General features: G+C 40.3%; 1 protein-coding gene across 2 annotated transcripts; it reads right to left on the bottom strand.

Moving 5' to 3' along the window:
* Positions 1-1,854: 1,854 nt before the first annotated feature.
* Positions 1,855-17,994, bottom strand: RAB23 (RAB23, member RAS oncogene family). Of its 2 annotated transcripts, none has more exons than XM_082755929.1 (7): positions 17,871-17,994; positions 16,530-16,731; positions 15,634-15,719; positions 10,316-10,472; positions 8,763-8,845; positions 7,365-7,457; positions 1,855-6,497 (listed from the first exon to the last, which is right to left on the bottom strand). In XM_082755929.1, the coding sequence occupies exons 2-7, from the start codon at positions 16,682-16,684 to the stop codon at positions 6,358-6,360; spliced, it is 714 nt and encodes a 237-aa protein (XP_082612055.1). In that variant the 5' UTR covers positions 16,685-16,731; positions 17,871-17,994; the 3' UTR covers positions 1,855-6,357. The 2 variants fall into 2 exon arrangements, with proteins under 2 accessions (XP_082612055.1, XP_082612056.1); XM_082755930.1 differs by having other exon boundaries at positions 17,875-17,978.
* Positions 17,995-20,806: the final 2,812 nt, after the last annotated feature.

Here is a 20,806-nt window from a genome sequence, read left to right as displayed (position 1 = left end):
TTTGCATAGACAGTGCAATGTCCTGCTCCTTACTCTGAGGAAGCTGAGAGCAACAAACCTATCTGGAGGTTGCAGGCAGGAGTAGGACAAGGCTCCAGCTCTGTCTCTGTGCCACTCGGTGCCTGCCTGGCAAACCGTGCTGCCTCCCACCGTGTGTGGCAGTTCGTGCTTTTGTTTTAAAGCTTACAGAAAGGGGACCTGTATTTTATCAGCTGCTGCTCATCATCGTCTGTGGATCAAGAGCCCAGCCTTTCATTTCTCAGCTGGCAGATGTTACTTGTTAAGTGCAGGAAGCTGTAACGCTTGACATAGCCTACTCCTTGAGGAAGTGGGGTTTGTATGTTTGTTTTAGCCTCCCACTCTCCCACTATTTCACCAAGGGGCACCGTTCCCTTGGGGGATGCGGGGACTCTGCTGTTTTCCCCTGACCCAGGGCTCCTGGGCTGCTGCTCGGAGACCTGGCCTCTGGGAGGATGCTGAGGGCCAGAGCTGTGCCCACAAGTGCAGCTCCCTCAGCGCGTGGAGCTTCTGCTGCTGCACGGGCGGTGTTTCTGCAGCTCATCCGCAGCAATGGCACTCTTCCAGGTGGGTGCTTCCAAAACAACCGCGCTAGTTTCTGAGACTAATTAGTTTTATAATCGTATTTCAGAAATTACTTTTGTTTTCAATGCTTGCTGACTTTACTGAGAGAAGTAAAGCCGTTGACTTATAACAGCATTAAGGCCCTTAATAATAATACACGTGAAAGGCTCTCAAGCAATCACACTGGAATAGTTAAGTTGGAAGTAGAGTTTCAATGCTTAAAATAGTTCTTCAATTATTTTTTTTTTTAGAGTCCATTACAAGGTTAGGCCAGGAGGGATTTTTTTTTTCTGTTTTACCTGTTTCTGTTTCTCTTCACCATATCAAGAGCTGGAAGTATTTTTATAGCACTCACTAGGACAATTTTTTTTTGGTCTCAAGGACAGAGTGAAGTAAGCCATCACCATCTGCAGATCAATGGATGAGGTATTAGCATAGGCTCATTTTGGCCTGTTACTGGTTATGTTTTTAAATTGTTTGCCACTTTTCTAAATCCCGCAGCATCTGACCCACAGGGCGGCTGCAGTGCATCCGTTGTTAACTGTCTTCAGTGCTGGGTAAGAAGATGCTGCATCCCTTAGGGATCCCCTAGGTCAGAACACTAGTAAAAAGACTACTGGACTACTGAGCATTTTGCTGCAGTTTCATAGTGGCTCTTTAAAACCCCATTGTTAAAATAAAATAGCTAACCATAGTTGGCATCCCACAGATGATCAAATCAAGAGCAGATTATAAAAAAAGTGGAAGACTTCCAAGTGCCATCTGTTGTAAAAAAAAAATATATAAAAAAAATCTGAACACAGCAGACAAGGCATCAGGCAGCTGGGACAAGGCACTGAGCTGTAGGTAACCACTTACCTGACCTAAAAGTTCTGACCATAAAAATGTGAGTTTGCTCACATTTCAAGTTCTCGCTTCCCTAAAACATCGCTAATTAATTCTTACTTCGGGTGTTAAGCAAGCAAAGTGTTCGTCTGTGTGCTAAATTGCATGGAAGAGGAAGGAGCAGCGCGTTACTTTCCAGATTCCTGAGACACTTGGGTAAGAGGAAAACCCAGATGCTGTGAGTTCTATTTTACCTTAGAGAAAAAATTAGAAAAATAAAAGAGAAATCAGCAGACTGGTTGCCTGTTTCTTTTCAGAAAACGCATCAGGCCCATGCATTTTAGCCACGTTAATTGTGATTATTTTTGATTAAATGACCACAAAGGGTCATTTACCAAACAGTAATCAAAGAAATGCGCTTAAGTCGTGTGATACCAGCTTGTGGGTATTCTACAATACAAGGTAACTTGCAGGAGTTTTACAGGAACACCATACACACAACATTCGTTTTTAAACATTTATTTGTCCACTTGAGGATTTACTGTACGTTATATCGACTTTTTCTAAAAATATAATACATTTACTTGAGTTCATGAAGGTGATAAAAACAGTTATGTGTATATATATATAATCTGTTTTAACCATTCAGAGTCACGGGAACTTGCCAATAAGATTAAGTCACTTCTTAGTAACAACACATCTTTAGCTTTGCAATGACAACGTTTTTTTTTCTCCTGGTCCTTTTTATTATTTTTATTTTTATTTTTTTGAGCAACTTTAGTTGGTTCTGCTGAACCACATCTGTGTCAGGAAGAGGAAACAAGAACACTCCCTCCACAAGTTATCAGCATTTGTATCAGCATCCCCCTTCTGCTGCAAACCTGAGAATGAGGCGAGTGCAGCACCAGGACTCACCTGGCTTTCAGGTGACTCGTCCAGAACCTCTCTTTGACATGAGACTGCTTCAAAGTTTCCCTTAGTTTACCATAGCACCTTTCATCTTAAATTTAGTAATTCCTGCATTTTTTCTTTTATGACTTTGACTACCTTTTAGGATGCCATATTTAAGTGAGAAATATTCTGTCAGATACCACTTGAGCATAAAGAAACAAAAAAAGAAGATTTGCCCAACTGTTGCTTTCTACAGAAGCACAGTGCGGTGCTTTTGATGCAATCACACCTCTCGGGCTGTGGTTGCTCTGTCTGATGGACACCTCGTGCTCAGGAACGACAGCTTTAGCCAGAGGTTTATGATTAGATTTAGAAAAACGGAAGCAGCTTCGGTACCACCGCTGGAATCCAAAGCATGCTTGTCAGTTTGGTGTGCGACTGAGCTCCCCCAAGAGGGTCCAGCAGTGCAAACAATTAATTAGTCCGTTAACTAGTAGCTATAAATTTGATTAATGAATTAACAGCATCAACGTGCATGTTCACCAGGTGTGTCCACATACCCAGGCATAACCTCAAAGCAGTACATACATGTCCAGCTGCTCAAGGCCCTCCAGTACAACGTACAGATACAGAAGTGATGCAAGGAAAAACTACATCAGATGTGCTATAGCCCAACAATGAAAAAGAAAAAAGACAATTTTTACTGAAGTATAAAAAAATTAACCAGGAAATCAGACTGACAGTATGGGAATTTGTGCATTTTGATCAACAAAAGTAAGCGTTGCCTTAAGAAACACTGAAAATAAAAAAGCTCCAGAATTGTCTTAAGTGGAATGCTTTTTTTTAATTAACCACAGACACAAGCACACAAATCTCAGTGTGACCAGCCTTACAACCTTCAGGTCTGTTATTTCCAGTCGGAAACACATCCCTAGCATTACTGCTCTGCACCAAACGATGCCCCACTTGCTGTGAGAGCACCCATTCACTGAACGGACACGATGCGGGACTGACAGATGCTTGAAAGCTTTAGTGTATGCTTACTTCACTAAGGCATTAAGTTACTGAAGTTTTCTACTAACTTTATCAGCTTTATCAGCTGAAAGCAAAGAATTCTGGCAAAATTTAGGTCGTGTATCCAATGAGCTACTCAAGAGACATTAGCAGATGTCAGAGAAGTGCAGCTTGCTCAGTCTCACCGAAGAAATCTTTGCGGTAGGCGCAGAACTGCACCCTCTGCCAGCACACAGTCAGCAGGAGCACGAGAAAGGTGACTGCAACATGGTATTTTGGTGAGAACACCGAGTGGAGAATGAGGGCGATGTTTATAATAAAAAAAAAAAAGAGAGGACAATGTGAGTGCTGGAAGTGCAGGCACCTCTCTTCATCCTACAGTCAAAGAGTTACTCCCACGGAGCAGTGATAGGAATACCTAAGGATTCCTGCAGCACGCAACTCAGCTGGTTCACGTCTAAAACCAGGGGGATAAAATTTACATTTTCAAGCAGAGCACATGCAGAGCGCTCTCCAGAAAAATGCCAATTTGGACAGTCTCCATCTTGGTCGTACTGGAGATTAAGCACTGCCAAGTCACCACAAAGAAATTTACCACCACTTCAGATTTAAGATGGGGATGAAATTAAAACTCACTGTTGCCCGGTCCTGCAAATGTATGTTCACAGATCACAGCACATACATACGACATTTCAGTGTATCCTAAATTTTGCAGGTCTGTCAAGTCTCCACCTACGAAAATTTCTATTGAGGTTTCCGTCCTTAACTCAGTGGTTTATAGTGACAGACCTCAAAAGCCAACAGCTTCTGTAACAATACAACGTCTGCTGTAAAATATCTAACAGTACAAATGGTTGTTACACATCAGAAAGATTTTTCAGCACTCTGTACAAAGTCAAACAAGGCAAGAAAGATGTTTCAGACACTTTGTGGGCTTTTTGAGAAAAAATAATTAAAAAAACGTTAAACTGGCAGACAAACAATGAAACGTAAAAGTTTCCACGTTAAAAACAGTTGTCAAAACTCTTCACGCGTACCCTCTGCCCTACATCCTGACGCTGTCAGATGGCCCCATGGTGTACAATCATAAGTCTCTGTTACCAAATCCTAAGCACCTTACTTCTTAAATCATTAAGACAGGTGGGACTTGACTCCATTTATACATCCATCCATCCATACGTGATTAAATGCACTTGTTAAAAAATAAAGGCATCTATCCAAGAGAGAATACAGGAAACATGGCAGCGGAGAACAGTTTTGCTGCAACAGCAACGGGGACCGAGCGCCTTCTTGCCACCACCAGGCGATGCAGTGACAGCTTGTCAAAGAAACAACGGGACTCAGTAGGAAGTCTAACACAGTAAACATCAAACGCAGAGTTCAGAGAGCTACACTGCTTGTGCATAACTTGCCACCCACTTCTCTCCCTGCAGACAGTGGGACAAGAGGACATTTCAGTTTCCATACGCATCGACTTAGAAACAAAGTAAGTCAGGCTTCCTATAGGAATTCACACAGTGAAAAGTCCTTCCTCCAAAAATATACAGGATCAGTCGAGTCGCTTTCACTCTCATACACTGTTTAAAAAACTATTAAAATTCTACATTTTTTTTTCAAGCAGCATATTTTGCATTTGTCACTGGCAGGTTTGTTGTAGAAATCCTAAAAAGTTAAAATTATATCATACCATACAAAAACATGTAAACAAAATGGATATTTTTAAAAGGCATGCATGCTCTTGAAGAGGATTAAAAAGTGTTTATTTTTGGTAAATTAGATATCTTGCTTAGCAGTTTTTAAAGCACCTTAGTGATTTAGGAGCCTAAACCCAAATAACTGTAGATTTGGGCTCCTAAATGTCTAAATCAGTTCTGTAAAATTATTTATGTTCTTGATTTTTTTTTTGCCATGTCTCTGATCTTGCAGAATTAGATTTTCTGTAACTCTCAGCTAATTTTGAGTACGTGACAACATCAAGGAACACCTCATCGATGTAATGCAGTTCTTAGCTGCGGTTTTTGGATCCTCCATAACCCAGTTTACAGTACCTACGAAAAATTTCTCCAAAGAAGGTAAATATTTTGTGACGCCACTTTGCAAGTTCCTTTTTGATAGATAACACAGGACACAGCAATCAAACTTGGACAGGAACGTGATTACGTTATGTGTTCCATCTGGATATCTATTAGTGTTAAAGACTCACTTGTTCAACCTGTTAAGACTGAGGAAAAACAAACTTACAAGAACACCTGTAGCACAGCATTAGGTAAAAGAGGAACGTTTTTGGCACCATCCGTTTTTTAAATCTAAGCTTTTAGGCCCAAGTATAGCAAGTTAAACATACACAGCAGCAGCTGGGAAAGCCTCATCAGAAATGGAACGTTTTTAAAGGAACACCTTTTCTGCAGATGCTATTTCATAATCATCAGCTGATCTCCAAGTGACGCATACACTGGAATTTAGCCTAAATGTTCATACCAAATGTTGACATATATACCGTAACGACCATGTATAGAACACAAGTATATTGCACCGACAGAACTGCCAGAATCCACGTGAATACAGTCAGGCATAAAACGCGACATCTTCATTCTGCTCTTCGTTTAATTTCTTAGTGTCCTGGCTAACCAAGTCTAACATTTCCTTTGAAATTTAGTTGCGAGGTTGCTACTGTACCTTGGGCCATAAGGTTCTGGTCTGTACCTTTACCTGTAAGGCATTAGCCTTACATTAAATGTGCTTCACAATGCAGCAAAACCTAGTTCAGAGCTCTGTAAATAATTCCTTCAAAAAGATGCTTATTTTTCTTTAAGGAGTGCACAGGGACAGACATGGTTCTGTGTTTTGCCACCAGGTGTCTCACTCTACACACCAAAAACCACTGCATCAGCAATTTTAGACAAACCCATCATCTCTCAAGGATCCCATAGGCACAAGATTTGCTAAAGCACTGGTAAAATACCTCTAAAGCTGGCTTTTTATTCTGTATTCAATTGCACAACTTCATCCAATTCACTGTTACTTTTTTTGTCCTCCAGAAGTGGTCTAAGGTATGCTGCAGTTGCTGAAAAGACTTCTGCTCTTCTTGGTCCTCTGTTTGTTTGGTTTAAGGTTGATGACATCTCCCCCGTTGAGAGTGCTAGAATTTTGGTTGGGGTGACTTCCAGCAGCTGTGTTAAAAACACCTACAGAATTTAAAGACAAGAAAAACATTTCTAATTCTTCAATTCCTGCAGTATAATCATTAACACTTAAGATGCAACAGTTACTAATTCACAGTACTGAAAAAACAAACAAAAAACCTTTTATCTACTTTGGGGACAATACTGCAGCTAAATTTGAAGCAGAACCTGCTGGAATTACTAGGCAGGCGGTATTTAAAGCCAGTATACAACATCTGTCTAATTGAAGGGTATAAGATTCACTCCTCTGAGTATGTGTGTGCTACTAATTGCACAGTAAGAAAATTATGGTTTGTTGAGTAATGCACTAAAAGAAAAACATGAAAATTTTAAAGTTAGAAGCTTTGCAGAGAGAAAGGTATGGAAGAAGAGTGAACAAAACCCGAGTGTTTTAAGGAAAATACAAAAACCAGACTCAGAATTGCTTTAAAGAAGGACTCCAAAACTTCAGTGTTCCCTCACAAAAGGCAAAGTTTACGAAGACCTTATTGCGTGCCAGATTCTTTCACAGTGAGTCTCTTGTACATCTGTACTAAGATGAGTAACACTAATACTAATTACATTAAAACCACCACCAAGCATCCTTTCTCAAGCCCTTACACAATGTTTTAAAGAATTTAATAAAAGGGTACTTGGCAAACATTAGCCAGAAACTTCAGTACGTCAATTTGACAATCTTGTAACTTCAGATAGTCACCAAGTTATTTTACAGAAGGAAAGGACACCACATGCCACCACGGCAAGGTAACAATTACACCCCACTCACTATCTATTAACTCCATAAGGCGACAGATGGGACCAGAAGCTTTGATGGCACAAAATACTCTTTTCTGTTTTTATTATTATTATTATTTATTACAGCATACATACCAATCTTATTACTGCTCGTATGTACTAGCTCTGGTTCTTCAGCTGTTTGTTGCTTGAGCCTTTGAAGGTATTTATCAGCCAAATACTTGAAAACTGGAATGTTAAAAAGAAAAGGAACATCAGGGTATGCTTAAAGATAATATTCAGATCAATAATAAAACCTTCGTATCAAGCTTTGCTTGATGACAAAAGCACATTTGATGTGATAGAGTTAACATGGTCTAGCAAGTGATTCTCCCTTGGCAGGCCTGGCTGTGTACCCGACGAGAATCCAAAATATTCCCGTGCCAACCAGATCTTACAGGCTGCAGTGCTACTACGGTCTTGCAGGGCATACAAAAACATCTCAATACTCCTGTAAGAAAGCTGGCATATCAATATTGCCAAATGTTCCAATTCAGGCAACTTGAAATTTTTAAAGTTATACAGGAATTTAGAAATTATTGTAATGTAACTATATTATTTTTTTGCAAGAAGTTTTAGAATAATAACAGTCATGTAGATCAAGGCTATTAATATAACTTGGAAAGAACACTTTTCTAATTAACTAATACCACCCTCATTTGTATAAGGGTATAAAACGTCTATCTAAGACACTGAAAACCCTACAACTATAGGCAAACGTTCATTTGCAATTAATAACTCATTTCAAGATGATACAGAAAAAAATTACAGTTCTCATGGTACAAATTTTATGTTCCAAGGTGAACGTTTGGAAAGTTGCTAATGGAGGAGAAACAATTAGTATAACTTTAAGTTTGCCTGATTAAACAAACAGAAGTTAGCAGAGTTTGAATAACTCATGTTTATTCAAACTTAGCCCAGAAGAGACTGTGACTGAATTGTATAATGATATTCATATTAAATATATGCATTAAAGGTGCACTTGGGAACTACTAAGGTATCATCAGCAGACAAAAGGCTACAACAGATGTAATTTTTAATGTACTTTATTTAACTAAACTATGAAATAATTTATACTGATTATTTCTTAACTATTAACAATTATGAATTAATCTGTTCAACGGTTCTTATATTGTAATAATTGAACTTCTACATATACACTTTAAAAGCCCAGTGCTTACGGATGGTCAGTAGGACGAAGAAGTCCCCAAAATGCTGGCACCTGTAAATCCTGAAGCTACACACCATTTGTGGAAAAGAAAGGAAAGATGCATGCAAGTAAAAAACAGGCAGAACACACTGATACCGAGCAGTAATAGCTATGTTTAAAGGGTGCTGCTATGAAATATAAGGATTGCCAAGAGAATGCAAAAGCAATGGTATATATATATATGATATAAAACAGTGGTATCTATATGTGATATACAGCCACGGTGTGTGTCTATGATATACAGCAGAGGGCAGGGCGCACACCTACTGTGTTGTGTCTCGTACCTTCACTTACGTTTAGGTCTTCCTTCACTGATGCTCGGTAGAACCGTAGTTTTAGCTTTTTCGCCAGTGCTTCTGCCTCTTCACTGCACAGTAGAAAAAGACTTTTAAACATTAATTTCTATAATTTGTCAGCACTTATCGATTCTTATAGATAAAACGCTTTGCGGTTAAGTTAAACCTAGCAAGATGGGCAGACAGTCAAAAACCACCTGATCCTTCATTTCTTTACATGATCCCTACTATGGCAACAAAGTATTTCACATGCAGTTTCTTTATGAACAAAAGTAGTTGCTTTTCAATATTTATTGACTTCATTAACTAAAATTTCCCACAGGTTCTAAGACAGGTGTCAGTGAAACCAAAAGGAAGGAGGCTGTAATTAATGGAGCTGTAGAATCAGAACAATTACCACTGTAAAGTCAAAACAACCAAAAAATGTATTTCTTAACTATATTTTAATACAGCATTAGATGATGCAGTCAGATGTGTTCAAGAATTATTTTCTTTTTGGTGAAAGAGAATTCATCCTAAATGCTAAGGAAAAGCTAAGAAAACATGAGATTTTCACCAAGAGAAATCATGTCATTAGAAAGATGAAATTACTGAGGCAGATGGAGTATTCAGAGTACAAACCTAAGTGACATACCATAAATAAAGGAGGAGTTCAAATGCAATTTTGCTTTTCCTTTGAAGAATACTCAGTTTTCTTGGCAGAGGGAATACAAACTGATTTATGCCATCAGTGACAGCAAACATAGAACAAAGAAAGCCAGTGTAGGAAACAACAAAAAGAAGAAAACTCAAATCTCCCAGGAAGGTGGTAGAAATAAAGTAGTGGAGCATGATCAAACTAATTGTGCTGTACCTTCCACACTATGGTAAACAGGAGTTAAAATTTGTGAAGCTGATTTAATGGCAGGAACAAAAACAGGCATATACTCAAAGGCAGAATAAACTGACAGTAAAATCTGTAACGTAAAATATAACGAAGAAGGATCAGCAATGTGCAGATACAGGTTTCTATAGGGTTACAATGTTTTGATGAGAAGAAGAAATAAAAACAAATTGAAGAAAAGGGAAGCAAAGAATACAAAGACACTTTTTCAAACAATCCATTTACTATGTCCTGACCACTCTAGCAAGCCTTTGGTAACTAAACTGGGCAATGCCCAGCAGTTTAACAGTAAGTATAAGTTTTTATCAGGAGAGCAAATTTACAGCTTTACAATCTCTGATTAAAAAGTAAAAATCGTATCATTGCAGAATCAAACTCTTGATGCTATTCCTCCATTTTTTAGGCTGATACTTCAGAAGAAGGCATGAAGCTAACAGAATTTTTAGCCTGGCAAACACATCTGCCCAAGCAGCTCCACACCTGCAGTAATGCCAGAAACCTGTGCTTCTAAAGCACGTTTTGATGCGCAGCCTAGGTTTGATAACCTAGATATCAGAATTCTTCCCCAAAACCTCCCATTTTTGTTTGTTTGCTTTTTTTTTTTAAGCATGTGTATAAAGGGGACATTAGGTCAGAAACATGAAGATAAAACTCTTACTTCTTTATACAAGAGTCATCAAGAAGATCAATCTTATTCTGCACCAGAACTGTGGGAATGTCTCCAACTTCAGTCACCACTTTTTCCTTCCACGTAGGGATTGCTTTGAAGGACTCTCTGTCAGTTGTAGAAAACACAAGAACACAAGCCTGGGCTCCTAAAAATACACAAAACAATTACAAATGCATACAAATCAACCAACAAACCAACATAGTAATAATAATAAAAAGAATAATATTGAATATATTTCAAGTGTGAGGGGGTTTTCCTGGTTTCTTCCATAAAAGCGTGCTTTTACCACCAGCTTGTGATAAACAAATGGGTAGAAAATTCCCCAAATGAAAAGGAATTGACTGCCATATTATTTTGACCATTATACCAATTCTTCCTGATGGCTGAGTCTTGTACTTTTCAAATCATCTCCAGCAAGGTGCATGTTTGCAAAGGAAGGAGTGAGGAAGAGACTGGAAAAAGGCAAGTGGAAGTTTGCTTATTGCTCACTGCTTTTCAGACAGCTTCACTGGAAGCCAAAATGCAACTATTTTTCATGATTCAGTATCTGTAAAGCATAATTCACATTATTCTTTAAACTACAGTAATCAGGATTTTGAAAAGCAGAGAAATAGCCACAACTTTCTCTAAAAAATTAAAGTAAATTGTTTAGTAGCTCTTTAGACAAAATTAATGCTCATTCGGTCTCAGCACTATGATATCCACACACACACATGCTGTTTTGTAGTATTTTTATGGTTTTATGACAGCTTTAGCAAGTAACAGTAAATCCATAGTGAATAGTAAAAACCCAAGGATTCAGAAAGGACTTCAATAGTTAAAATATTAGCGAGTAGTCTTTTGACTGTCCAGTAGCCCTTTGTTATCCTCCAAAACTTACTTGTCTTTGCACATAAACACATGAAGAAACACTGCTATTTAGATGCCTTTAATATATTTGATGTTTAATAGTAGAATTATGCCTGCTTGTAAAAGACTAGATAGCTGTTTTTGAGAGTCTAGTGGTATCTTGTGGCACATATCCCACACATATAATATGAAAAAACTATTTCATTAGTATGATTTTTCTTCTATCTAGGAGTTTCATCAAGTATTGCCCGTTCCTGTATTGTTTGCCTTTATACTCCTCTGACACAAAGCACACAAGTACTTTTATTAAATTCCCTTTTATTTATCTTTTCAAAGCCAAGTTCAGTCTACCTTTACCAAAGTTTTCCTACGCTCTTTAAACATTCTTTCACCTGCCTTTAAGACTCCTCTGACACGGTTTTATACAGAGTAATAAGAACTGCCCTCAGAACTTCAAATTAAGCTCTACCAATAAAGCAGGAGCAATGCAGCCTTTCAATATTCTCCCTATCTTATTACTTGTGTACTAAAATTGTTTGTTTTCCCTAATGTCCACATCATATTTTAACCTGATGTACTAACAGCCTATGAGGTATGTGTAAATTTAATTATTCTTTCTAAGGCAGGTTACCTTGCATCTGTCAATGCTGAATTGAACCCATCATCTTGCCATCTAGCTTAATACAACCTCTCTTAAGTTCTTTGATCTGCTGGAGTGGGAGCGTGTACAAGGCTCCCACCATCTGCAAACATCATCTCGCTCGGTTTTAAGACTAAGGAATTCATTGCAAAATTTCCACTCTAAGGAACTTTCACTTCATCTCTCTTTCCACCCCTTCCTTCTGAATGCTAAAACAGAGATAAGTTGGCAACAGTAAGCGCAGAGGGAAAAGTTCTAGCATGTTAGTAAGTAAAAAGAGGGTGGCTTACAGCAGCAGATTTATTTTTTTCAATTTAGGTGTAGTACTATAACACGGTGGACAGGGACAACAAAAATAATGGCCAGCCTGCCAATACTGCTTTTAAAGGAATTATATAACAGCCTAATCAAAGTGAGATATTTTTGAGGGCCTTCCAGATCCTTATATTTGAAGGTCCTACCAGGAAGTTATTAAAACAAACAACAGTAAATGGAAGTGTCTTTCATCATCAACAATGTCTATCAATGACAAATTACACACACTTATGTGACTGCGTACTTCCAAGCTTCTGCTGAAGGTTTTGATCACTGGCTTGTAAGAAATACCAGAGAATACAAAAGGAATATTCTTTTCCAGCTGGATTCAAAACATCAAATGCAGTCTTTCCGAAAGGATGCTTCATCACAGCGCAAAAGTTAATGTGGCATCAGAGTGCGCTAAAAGATGCTGCAGGACAGGTACCTTACAAGGCAGGCTATTTTCATCTTCTAAGAACACTGCTAAATACTCAGTATTTTTAGTGATAATATAGACAAGTTTAAGAAACCATAATATCCCTGGAGAAGTTCCAAAAAAGAAAAAAAAATCAGGATTTAGGCACATAAACACCTCTCTATATGTAGTATTTAGAAGAGTCAGTAGCATCAGTAGCTCACTCACCCACTCCCGATGGAGTCCTACACTGCCTGTCACATAACCAACTGTGTACAACCAGCAGCAAAGGCACAGGGCAACACCAGACAGGAACACAACAACCAAAACCAACAGGCTCTCTATGAGTGTTTAAAATGAGACGTCCTTTCATAAGGACGCAATGCCTGTATATCAGAAATCAGGTAAAGAAATTCCTTGCCACTGGTTGACTCTCACGGGGCTTTGTACCTGACACCTATTCATTTCCCTCTTCTGTTCTTGTCCTCAGCTTTTTCAGGCTATGGCAAAACCACATTCACTATAAAATTGGTGGTGGCCTGTTCGACCTTAAACTGAAATCAACATTTGAGGTCAAAGCATCATCCAGTTCTTGCTTAGTGTTGATGGTCTACTTGCTGTGGATCCTGGCTACCCTGAGTACATTTATAACTTGAGAAACAGGGCATTGAGCTACTGGGCTAGATGAGGAGCCTGGGAATTCAATGTATCAGTGACTGAACAACAGACTAATGAGCAAGAGGCGTCTTTTCCTTCAAAAAACTAACAAGGGTCTACTCAAGACAACAGTGGTAGTGTTTGGAGGGAGATGCAAGCACTAAGAAGTGATCAAATCCTGCGCTGCAAGACCTGTAACATGAACAGACGGCATGGGGCTGCTAATGACAGCCACTTGTGTATTTGCTTGGCTTACAAATGCAGTACCTAGCTGCGTAGAGAATGCATGACTTACAGGACAGCAAAGGAGATGCACAATACAACATAAAAAAAAGACACCAATATATAAAAAGCTTCCTTCAGTTCCTTGGATCTGGGCTGCTGGACATTTTGACTCACTGTATTGTATGATGATGGCTACGCAGCTACACTGGCTGCAAGTATTCACCTGGGCAGAGAAAAACACATGACAAGTCCACTGACACCTCCCGTTGTGTTTCTCTGCAAGGCTGAATGAATTTGGTCCCCAGACAATGGCTCAGAAACAGACTCTGAAGCATTCCCTGTGCCACCACGGATGAGACCTGATCCCTGAAGAACTGACAATGCACAGTGTGCCAGGAGAGCACGCAATCCCCGGGGTTATGACAGCGGTCAGCACGACAGTGATCTGCAGGAGGTGTGGGCTTGGAAGACACAGCCCCTCCCTTGGAGGCATCTTTCCCTTAGCACAAACAATTCACACTGAAATCCTTGCATTTGCAAAGTAACCTTGACCTTTTGCTCTATAGAAATGGGCTTGCAGACCTGATGCTAAACCAAAATTGCATTCCAGCCTCCTAAAACTTCCCTCGTCCTTCGAAGTCCAGTGCAGAACAACCACTCGTGCTGTTAGGAGAACCATCGCGCTGTCCACACCGGGCACCCACAGGATGATGCCGTTCTGCTCCACATCCACCCCTTCAGTATAAAGATCTCGAGGGCAGAGCTCTAACTGTGCTACGTGGGGCATGAGTCACGAGCAAGATATCAAGATTCTCGTGCTGATCATTTTTTAAACCACCAGGTTTGATGGTAAGTGAGGACATAAAGTGTGCTGCAAAGTTCTGGATGCTCTGTACTTCGGCATAACAGTCCCAGTAATGAGGAGAAAAAGGCTTTGGCTTCAAACACCTAAGGACTGCAAGGCACACAAGAGAACTAAGGGCCAGAAGAGTAAAAAGGAAGCTCAGAGATAATCAAGAGCTACCTTCTGAAATTGATGTGCTCAACTTGTTAGCTGTAAAATAACAGAATGATCTATTTCCACATGAGGATAAGAAGAAATAGGAAAAGAAGTATCTTTTGCCAAAGAAATGGCAACCATCAATTACAAAGGACAACCAGAAATATTATTAAAAAAATACTAGTTATCAGAACTATCATGAAATATAAAAAGCTCAGAGAACTTAAACAGGTTGAAACATCAAGGCATAACTTATTTTGTCTCTAAATGAGATAATATTTCTAAGATTTTACATCATAGCAATATATTTTTTTCCCAGCCATCAGGTAATTTTGACTAGAAGTGAACAACATAATTTCTTAAGTCATTTGTATCTCTTGTTAAAAATAAAAAAAAGGGAGGGGGAATATTCATAACCACTGTTAGATTATATGGAAAGGAAGCCTAAGCATGCAGTTAATAACTGGCTAAATAAATAAGCTGCCTTTACGTGGCTGAGTAATATAGTTTCTATTCTAGGAAGTAAATACAGTTTCCTTCTTACTCTATTACGTTAACATTTTCAAGGCAGTCTGTACTGGCATAAGAATTACTGTGCTTAATAAACTATCTTTCCAGGATAACTGGTGGATTTTTTCTCCCTTGGATTAACTTGTAAGTACCTCAGACATAGTTTTTGGAACATTTACAAAGGCACTTCTTACAGAAGTGCCTCCCTTGCCTTTTAGGGGTAAAACATAACTACAGAAAAGCTACAAATCAAAATTGAGAAATAAATTTCTGAACTCTAATTCCAGTTTTCCCAGACCTTTTCCTTATTTCTATGATTGCAGTATCACGATTAGAGTTCCCACCTGAAACTTTAGAACTGCCTTAAAATATATTAACAGTGTATATTGGATTATAAATACATCACTGACATAGAAAACAAAGTAAGTTTGATTTAGAGTTAGACTGTTTGTACAGCTCTGTAAGTTTCTGTGCAGATACTTGCCTTATGTTCCATTTTTTCAAAGGGCACTACTGAGCATAACGCATAAAGTGGCACTTAATTAAGACAAAGACCTTACATGAAGGGAAAAACTTTCAAGAATTGAAAAAGGCGAGCTATACATGCTTTGCACACACATGAAATAACTAAGATTCTTAATCGCAGGATAGGAAAATATCTTAAAGACGTCCGAAGGCACCCAACCACCAAGTAACAAACATGGTATTTTCACCTCTATAGTAGGCCTTAGTTATGGCATCAAATTCTTCTTGACCTGCAGTGTCCCATAACATTAGCCTGACGTCTTCATCGTTAACCCTGAAATAAACAACACAGTTCTGCGATTAATACAGAACAACCAACACAGAAACATTTCAAGCTCTATAATGTAGTAATCCAATTCAAATTTAACTTGATTTAAATATAATGGAACTTAGTATTGATAATGGTTCACCCCTGTACCATACTGCGGCAGTAGAGCCTCAATTATATTAGTGCTCCTTCTTGACAACCTGTATTTTATTTTCCTTTTCTTTTCCTCTTCTTCCTCTATATTTCTCTCCATGAAGACAAATAACGAGAAATCAAAACAAAACTTAGGTGCCTGAATAATGGGCCTTTTGCCTTTTTAATCAGCTTACAGAATTTATAGATTTTTCTTCTTATTACCATACTATTTTCCATTTTATCAAACATTATTGAGTATTACCAGCTTACATTACATAAAGACTAAACTTACAGTGTTATTTAATTATTTTTCCCAGTTATTTCATCTATGTTAGCTCCTAAACTTGTGCAATTGTTTAACTGTAAGTACTTTTACTTTAAAGAAGAAATCACAAAAAGTATCAGCAGGTGGTAGAATACATAGGAAGCTTGTCAAAAAAGCTTAGAATGACAGAGGTCTCAACTTTTAGAATTATAAATCAAAAGGAAAATAAATCTTGATTAGAGAATGAAGTGATATAATTTTAGCCCTCAGTCCAAAGGAGAAAACAACTCCCTTTACTTAGCTTCAGAGACTGCAGGCCTTGTGTTTCAAGTCTTTGCAAATCTTTAGATTACAACAGAACAAAGAAACAGAAGGAAAGGTAAAAATGGATAGCATGACATCTGTTCAATACATACTGGATTTGTCTTTCCAGGAAATCGACACCAATGGTTTTCTTGTAGTCTTTTGTAAAAATCCCCTTGCAATATCGCTGAATCATACTGGACTTCCCAACAGCTCCATTTCCCACTACTACCACCTTGATGGCCACCTCCATATCTTCTTCCAACATCTCTGCAGCTCCGGTGACTCTCTAGCTTATTCACGGGTCTACCAAGTCTGTAAATAAAGTAAATAGCTGTGTTCATAAAAACGCTGTGAACAGAAAGCAAGTGAAAGATGATTTCACGTTAGGACTCACAAAAACTGTACCACCTATTCCCAGCTCTTCTACAGACTGCCTAGGTGACCTCGGGCAAGTTATTTCACCAGTCAGCGCTTCAATTTGCCACTTACTAATTGGACATGGACAGAACTGTTCACAACATTGTCCTTTCACTGTATGAACGTATCGTATGTCAGCTAAATGCCTGATGCTCTACTTTTGATGTGCAAAATGCCCAGGTGGTCAGTCCAACACGTACCACGGGTCTGAGGCACCCAAGGTTGCTCCTGGACCTGCCTCAGGTGCCGTCAGTGCCGCCAGCAGTGATGCTGCCTAGCCTGGTGACCACATCCTTGCTCCACTTCTTGAGAATTTGTCTGGACTTGTCCGAAGAAGAGGACAAAAATTCATCATCAAATAAATTTGTGTGTTATTATGACTAATTTAGGTTTTGGCGCTTGAAGCAGATCATGCAAGGTACAAAGTACCACCGGGTAATTCAGGAGATGCTGCATTTTTCAAGGGTCTTTTTTAAAAAAAATAAGAAACCGGATAACCCAACTGCCTTAAAACGTCATTCTTAACGTTTAAACCGTTAGATAGCTTCCTTATAGATGCTTAACGTGCAGGGTAGGCTAGGAAAGCCTGCACCACAGGAGCGAGGTGTGTGAGCGGAGCCTGCCAGGGCTCGGCGGGGGCAGCACCCGCCCTGCTCTCCGCGGCCGTGCCCAGGCGAGACTTTTACGCCCCAAAAATCCGGGGTGGAAAAGATAAAAAACAAAAACCAAAAACCAAAACCACCCCGCAACCCAGTGTCAGCCGCAGGTTTCTCCCTCCGGCTCTCCGGGCTGCCCGGCCCCGCGGGGCTGCCCGCCAGGAGCTCGCCTCACGGCGCCGCCGCCTCAGGGCGCGGAGACAGCCCCGGGGCAGGCGGGCAGGGCTCGGGGCCGCGCCGAGGAGGGACGAGGGAGGCGGGGGAGCCTCTCCCGGCCGCCCCCCGGTCCCTTTTTCCCCGCTGTCCCCCCCCTCCTCGGTCCCTTCTTCCCCGCCGCCTCCCTCCTCGGGTCGCCCCCGGCTCCCGCTCCCCTCTCACCGACCCCCCGCGGGCGGCGCTCCCTCGGAGGGCACGGCGGCGGCTCCGCCTCAGAGGCAGCGAGGGAGGGAGGGAGGGATGGAGGAGGGCAGGATGGAAGGAGGGAAGGAAAGAGGGAGGGAGGGAGGAAGCCGCTCGTTGGGGCCGACCCAACCCGGACGCACATCCCCGGCTCCCCCGCCCGGAAACGCCGTCAGGGCCGCGGGGGCCGCTCAGGGAGGCGCCCGCCCGCTGCTGCCGCCGCCCCCACAGCCCGGCAGGGGCTGGGGACCCTTGGGCAGGCTGTGGGGTCGGGGCTGGGGACCCCTCACCCGGCTTTGAGAGGGCTGAGGGGGACCCGCGGGGCTCCCCAGCCTCCGGCCCCTCGCTGCTCCGCCTCACTGCCCAGGATGTCCCTGGACAGCATCCCTCAGGCTCTCACAGTTTTGGGTAGCCCTCATGGGAGGCAGCTGGTGGAGGCTCTTGTGGGTGGTGTGCTGAGTATCAGCCATAATTTTGGATAAATCATTAGGAATGGTTTCCTAATTCCACCCCCCTGCCATGAGCAGGGACACCTCCCACCAGACCAGGTTGCCCAAAGCCCCATCCAGCCTGGCCTTGAGCACCTCCAGGGATGGGGCATCCACAGCTTCTCTGGGCAGCCTGTGCCAGGGCCTCACCACCCTCTGAGGGAACATTGTATAAATACATATGATATGCTTTAGCAGAATTATTTACCTGATAATCTTAAGATCTGAAAATGTGCCATTTTAACAGCTAGACTACTGAAGTTCCCTGACCTAAAATCCTTTTTTTTTTTTTTTGTGCTGCAAAGCTCATCGTGTTGACTGCAGAGGCTGCTCCCAGAGCCCAGCCAGCACCTCCACTTTTCAAGTATTTCCAAATAACACTCAGGTATTACCAGTTAAAAAGTTCCTTGCACAGCTGATGTCTCTTTATCCCTTCCTGGGGCTACATCTTTGTTCTAGAGTGAGCCGATGTTGCGTATGCTCGAGTACATACCTTTTGGGTTAGCACATTTTGCAGCTGCACTTCAGAAGGACGGCTAAGTCATATGCATTGTATTTTTTTGTGAAATTTATGCTTTTGTTTTGTTCATGCGGGTCCAGGCTGCTAGTCTCAGAGTCTTGTCTGATGCCAGAGCTTTTGTGTGCCAAAAGGCCTTGAATCAGAGAACCCTCCCGTTAACTCTTAGAGAAATCTGTTGCATGCCTAATATTAAAGTATTATGTGGCTATGCCACATTAGGAACCAAATTAATACTACTGTACTAGATGTGCAGAGGTAAGACAGCTTCCTACCTCTTACCTTGTATTCCCCTTTATAGACCTCCAAAAAGTCATGTTGCCATACCATTTCACCAAGGTCACCTATTCGGTTTTCTCCATGTCCTCCTGTGATTACTGATTTCCAAGGCAGTTTGTACATGAGCACATAACCCATAAACATATTTTCCAGATGTATTATGTTGTAGTTAGCTACAATGAAATTATTCTGTTTGCAAGGCAAATCAGATCAATCTATAACAGAAAAATAATGCCACCCTTTAATAAAGTCATCTGTTTGTTAATAGCAAGCTTTACATGAATATCACTGCCTGGGTTTGCAATAAAAATGTTAAATAATCTTTCACTAAGAATCCTTGGGAGTCCCATTAGAGTCTTTAATTGCTGATATCCCTGTCATCACAACTATGTTTTGAAACCTCTTAGTGAGCCAGTTCAATGCATCTGCTGTGTGCTGTTTTTCCAACAGAATGTATGCACTCCAGCCAATGCAATCCTGAAAAAAAAAAACCACTCAGCAACTTGATATAACTTGTTTTCTGTGAAAATGTAATGCAAGCTGTACTTTAAGCACTGTATTTTTGTTAATGTGATGGGTATATTTCCATTTATCAACAAGATCAGATAAATTTAGATGTGTTGCATTAATTTTTGATGGCACTTTTTGTATTTCTAAACATCCTTTTTTTAAAAACTGCAGGTATTAATGCATTGTTATGTAAATATTAAATATGCCCATCGAAACCAAATGTGATATGTGAGTGGAAGTTAACGAGTGTTGAGATGTCCACAGTGCTGAAAACATTTTTCATGCTGAAGGCAATCATTTCTATGCTTAGTTACTGGGCTGCAAATAGGTTAAACAAAACAAGTTGCTGAAGGCAGTGCACTCAGAGGTGCGGCTGAATTATCAGCTGCAGGCAGCGTGTCATATGATGAGAAAGCAAAATTTATAAATACACTTATTTCTGTTAACATCAAAGCCTGATAAAAAGAAAAATGGTTGATCTGTGTGCTGTATGTGAAGAAGAGAAAAAGTGGAAATAAATGGGGACAACATCAGGATTGAAACACTAAATGTTAGTTAATTTGGTTATTTGCATTGAACAATCATGTAGTTTGAATATTTTCTCTGGCTTACTTCATCTGGAAGTTAATTTGCCTGAAGAAAATGCTGGAAGTGTTTAAAGCTGCATATATCCAGAGTTTTTGATAGATCACTATTAGCAGTTTGTGCTAATGGACTCGCTTCTCTTTTCTGCTCTTGTTCCTGTAAGTATGTATCCAGGGAATGAAATGTAATAGCTCTCTGAGGAAGAGGGATCTGCCACCAAACAAGAAGGAAATGAAGACATCCCTTAATAGGGTAATAATTTGAAAATATTTCCCAGTAGCGTGGAAAATGTTGACAAACAACAGGGATATGAAGGCATAGATAGCAAAGGAGGAAGAGGCTGAGTCAGAATTACAAATAAAGAGCTTGAAATTAAATATTTGTTATGGCATTAACCATATTCCCATGGAAAAGCAGGCTCTGAATACTGCTCTCAATCTTTCATAAATGACAGATCTCCAACTGAAAATGTCAATGTCCAGGTGGCAAAAGGAGGTGCACTAAAGGTAGAAATTATATCGGAATGAGAAAACAAA

This window comes from Aythya marila (assembly GCF_965140915.1).
Source record: "Aythya marila genome assembly, chromosome: 3".
Lineage (NCBI taxonomy): Eukaryota > Metazoa > Chordata > Aves > Anseriformes > Anatidae > Aythya > Aythya marila.
Note: the sequence above shows the minus strand (reverse complement) of the source record. Positions and strands in the feature narration are given on the sequence as shown.

Coding starts and splice junctions, on each gene's coding strand:
- RAB23 (XM_082755929.1), bottom strand. CDS start 16,684: ATGTTGGAAGAAGATATGGAGGTGGCCATCAAGGTGGTAGTAGTGGGA. Junction 10,473..15,633: donor AACTAAGGCCTACTATAGAG/GTGAAAATACCA, acceptor GTGTATTTTTAG/GAGCCCAGGCTTGTGTTCTT. Junction 8,846..10,315: donor GATGACTCTTGTATAAAGAA/GTAAGAGTTTTA, acceptor TCTACTGTGCAG/TGAAGAGGCAGAAGCACTGG.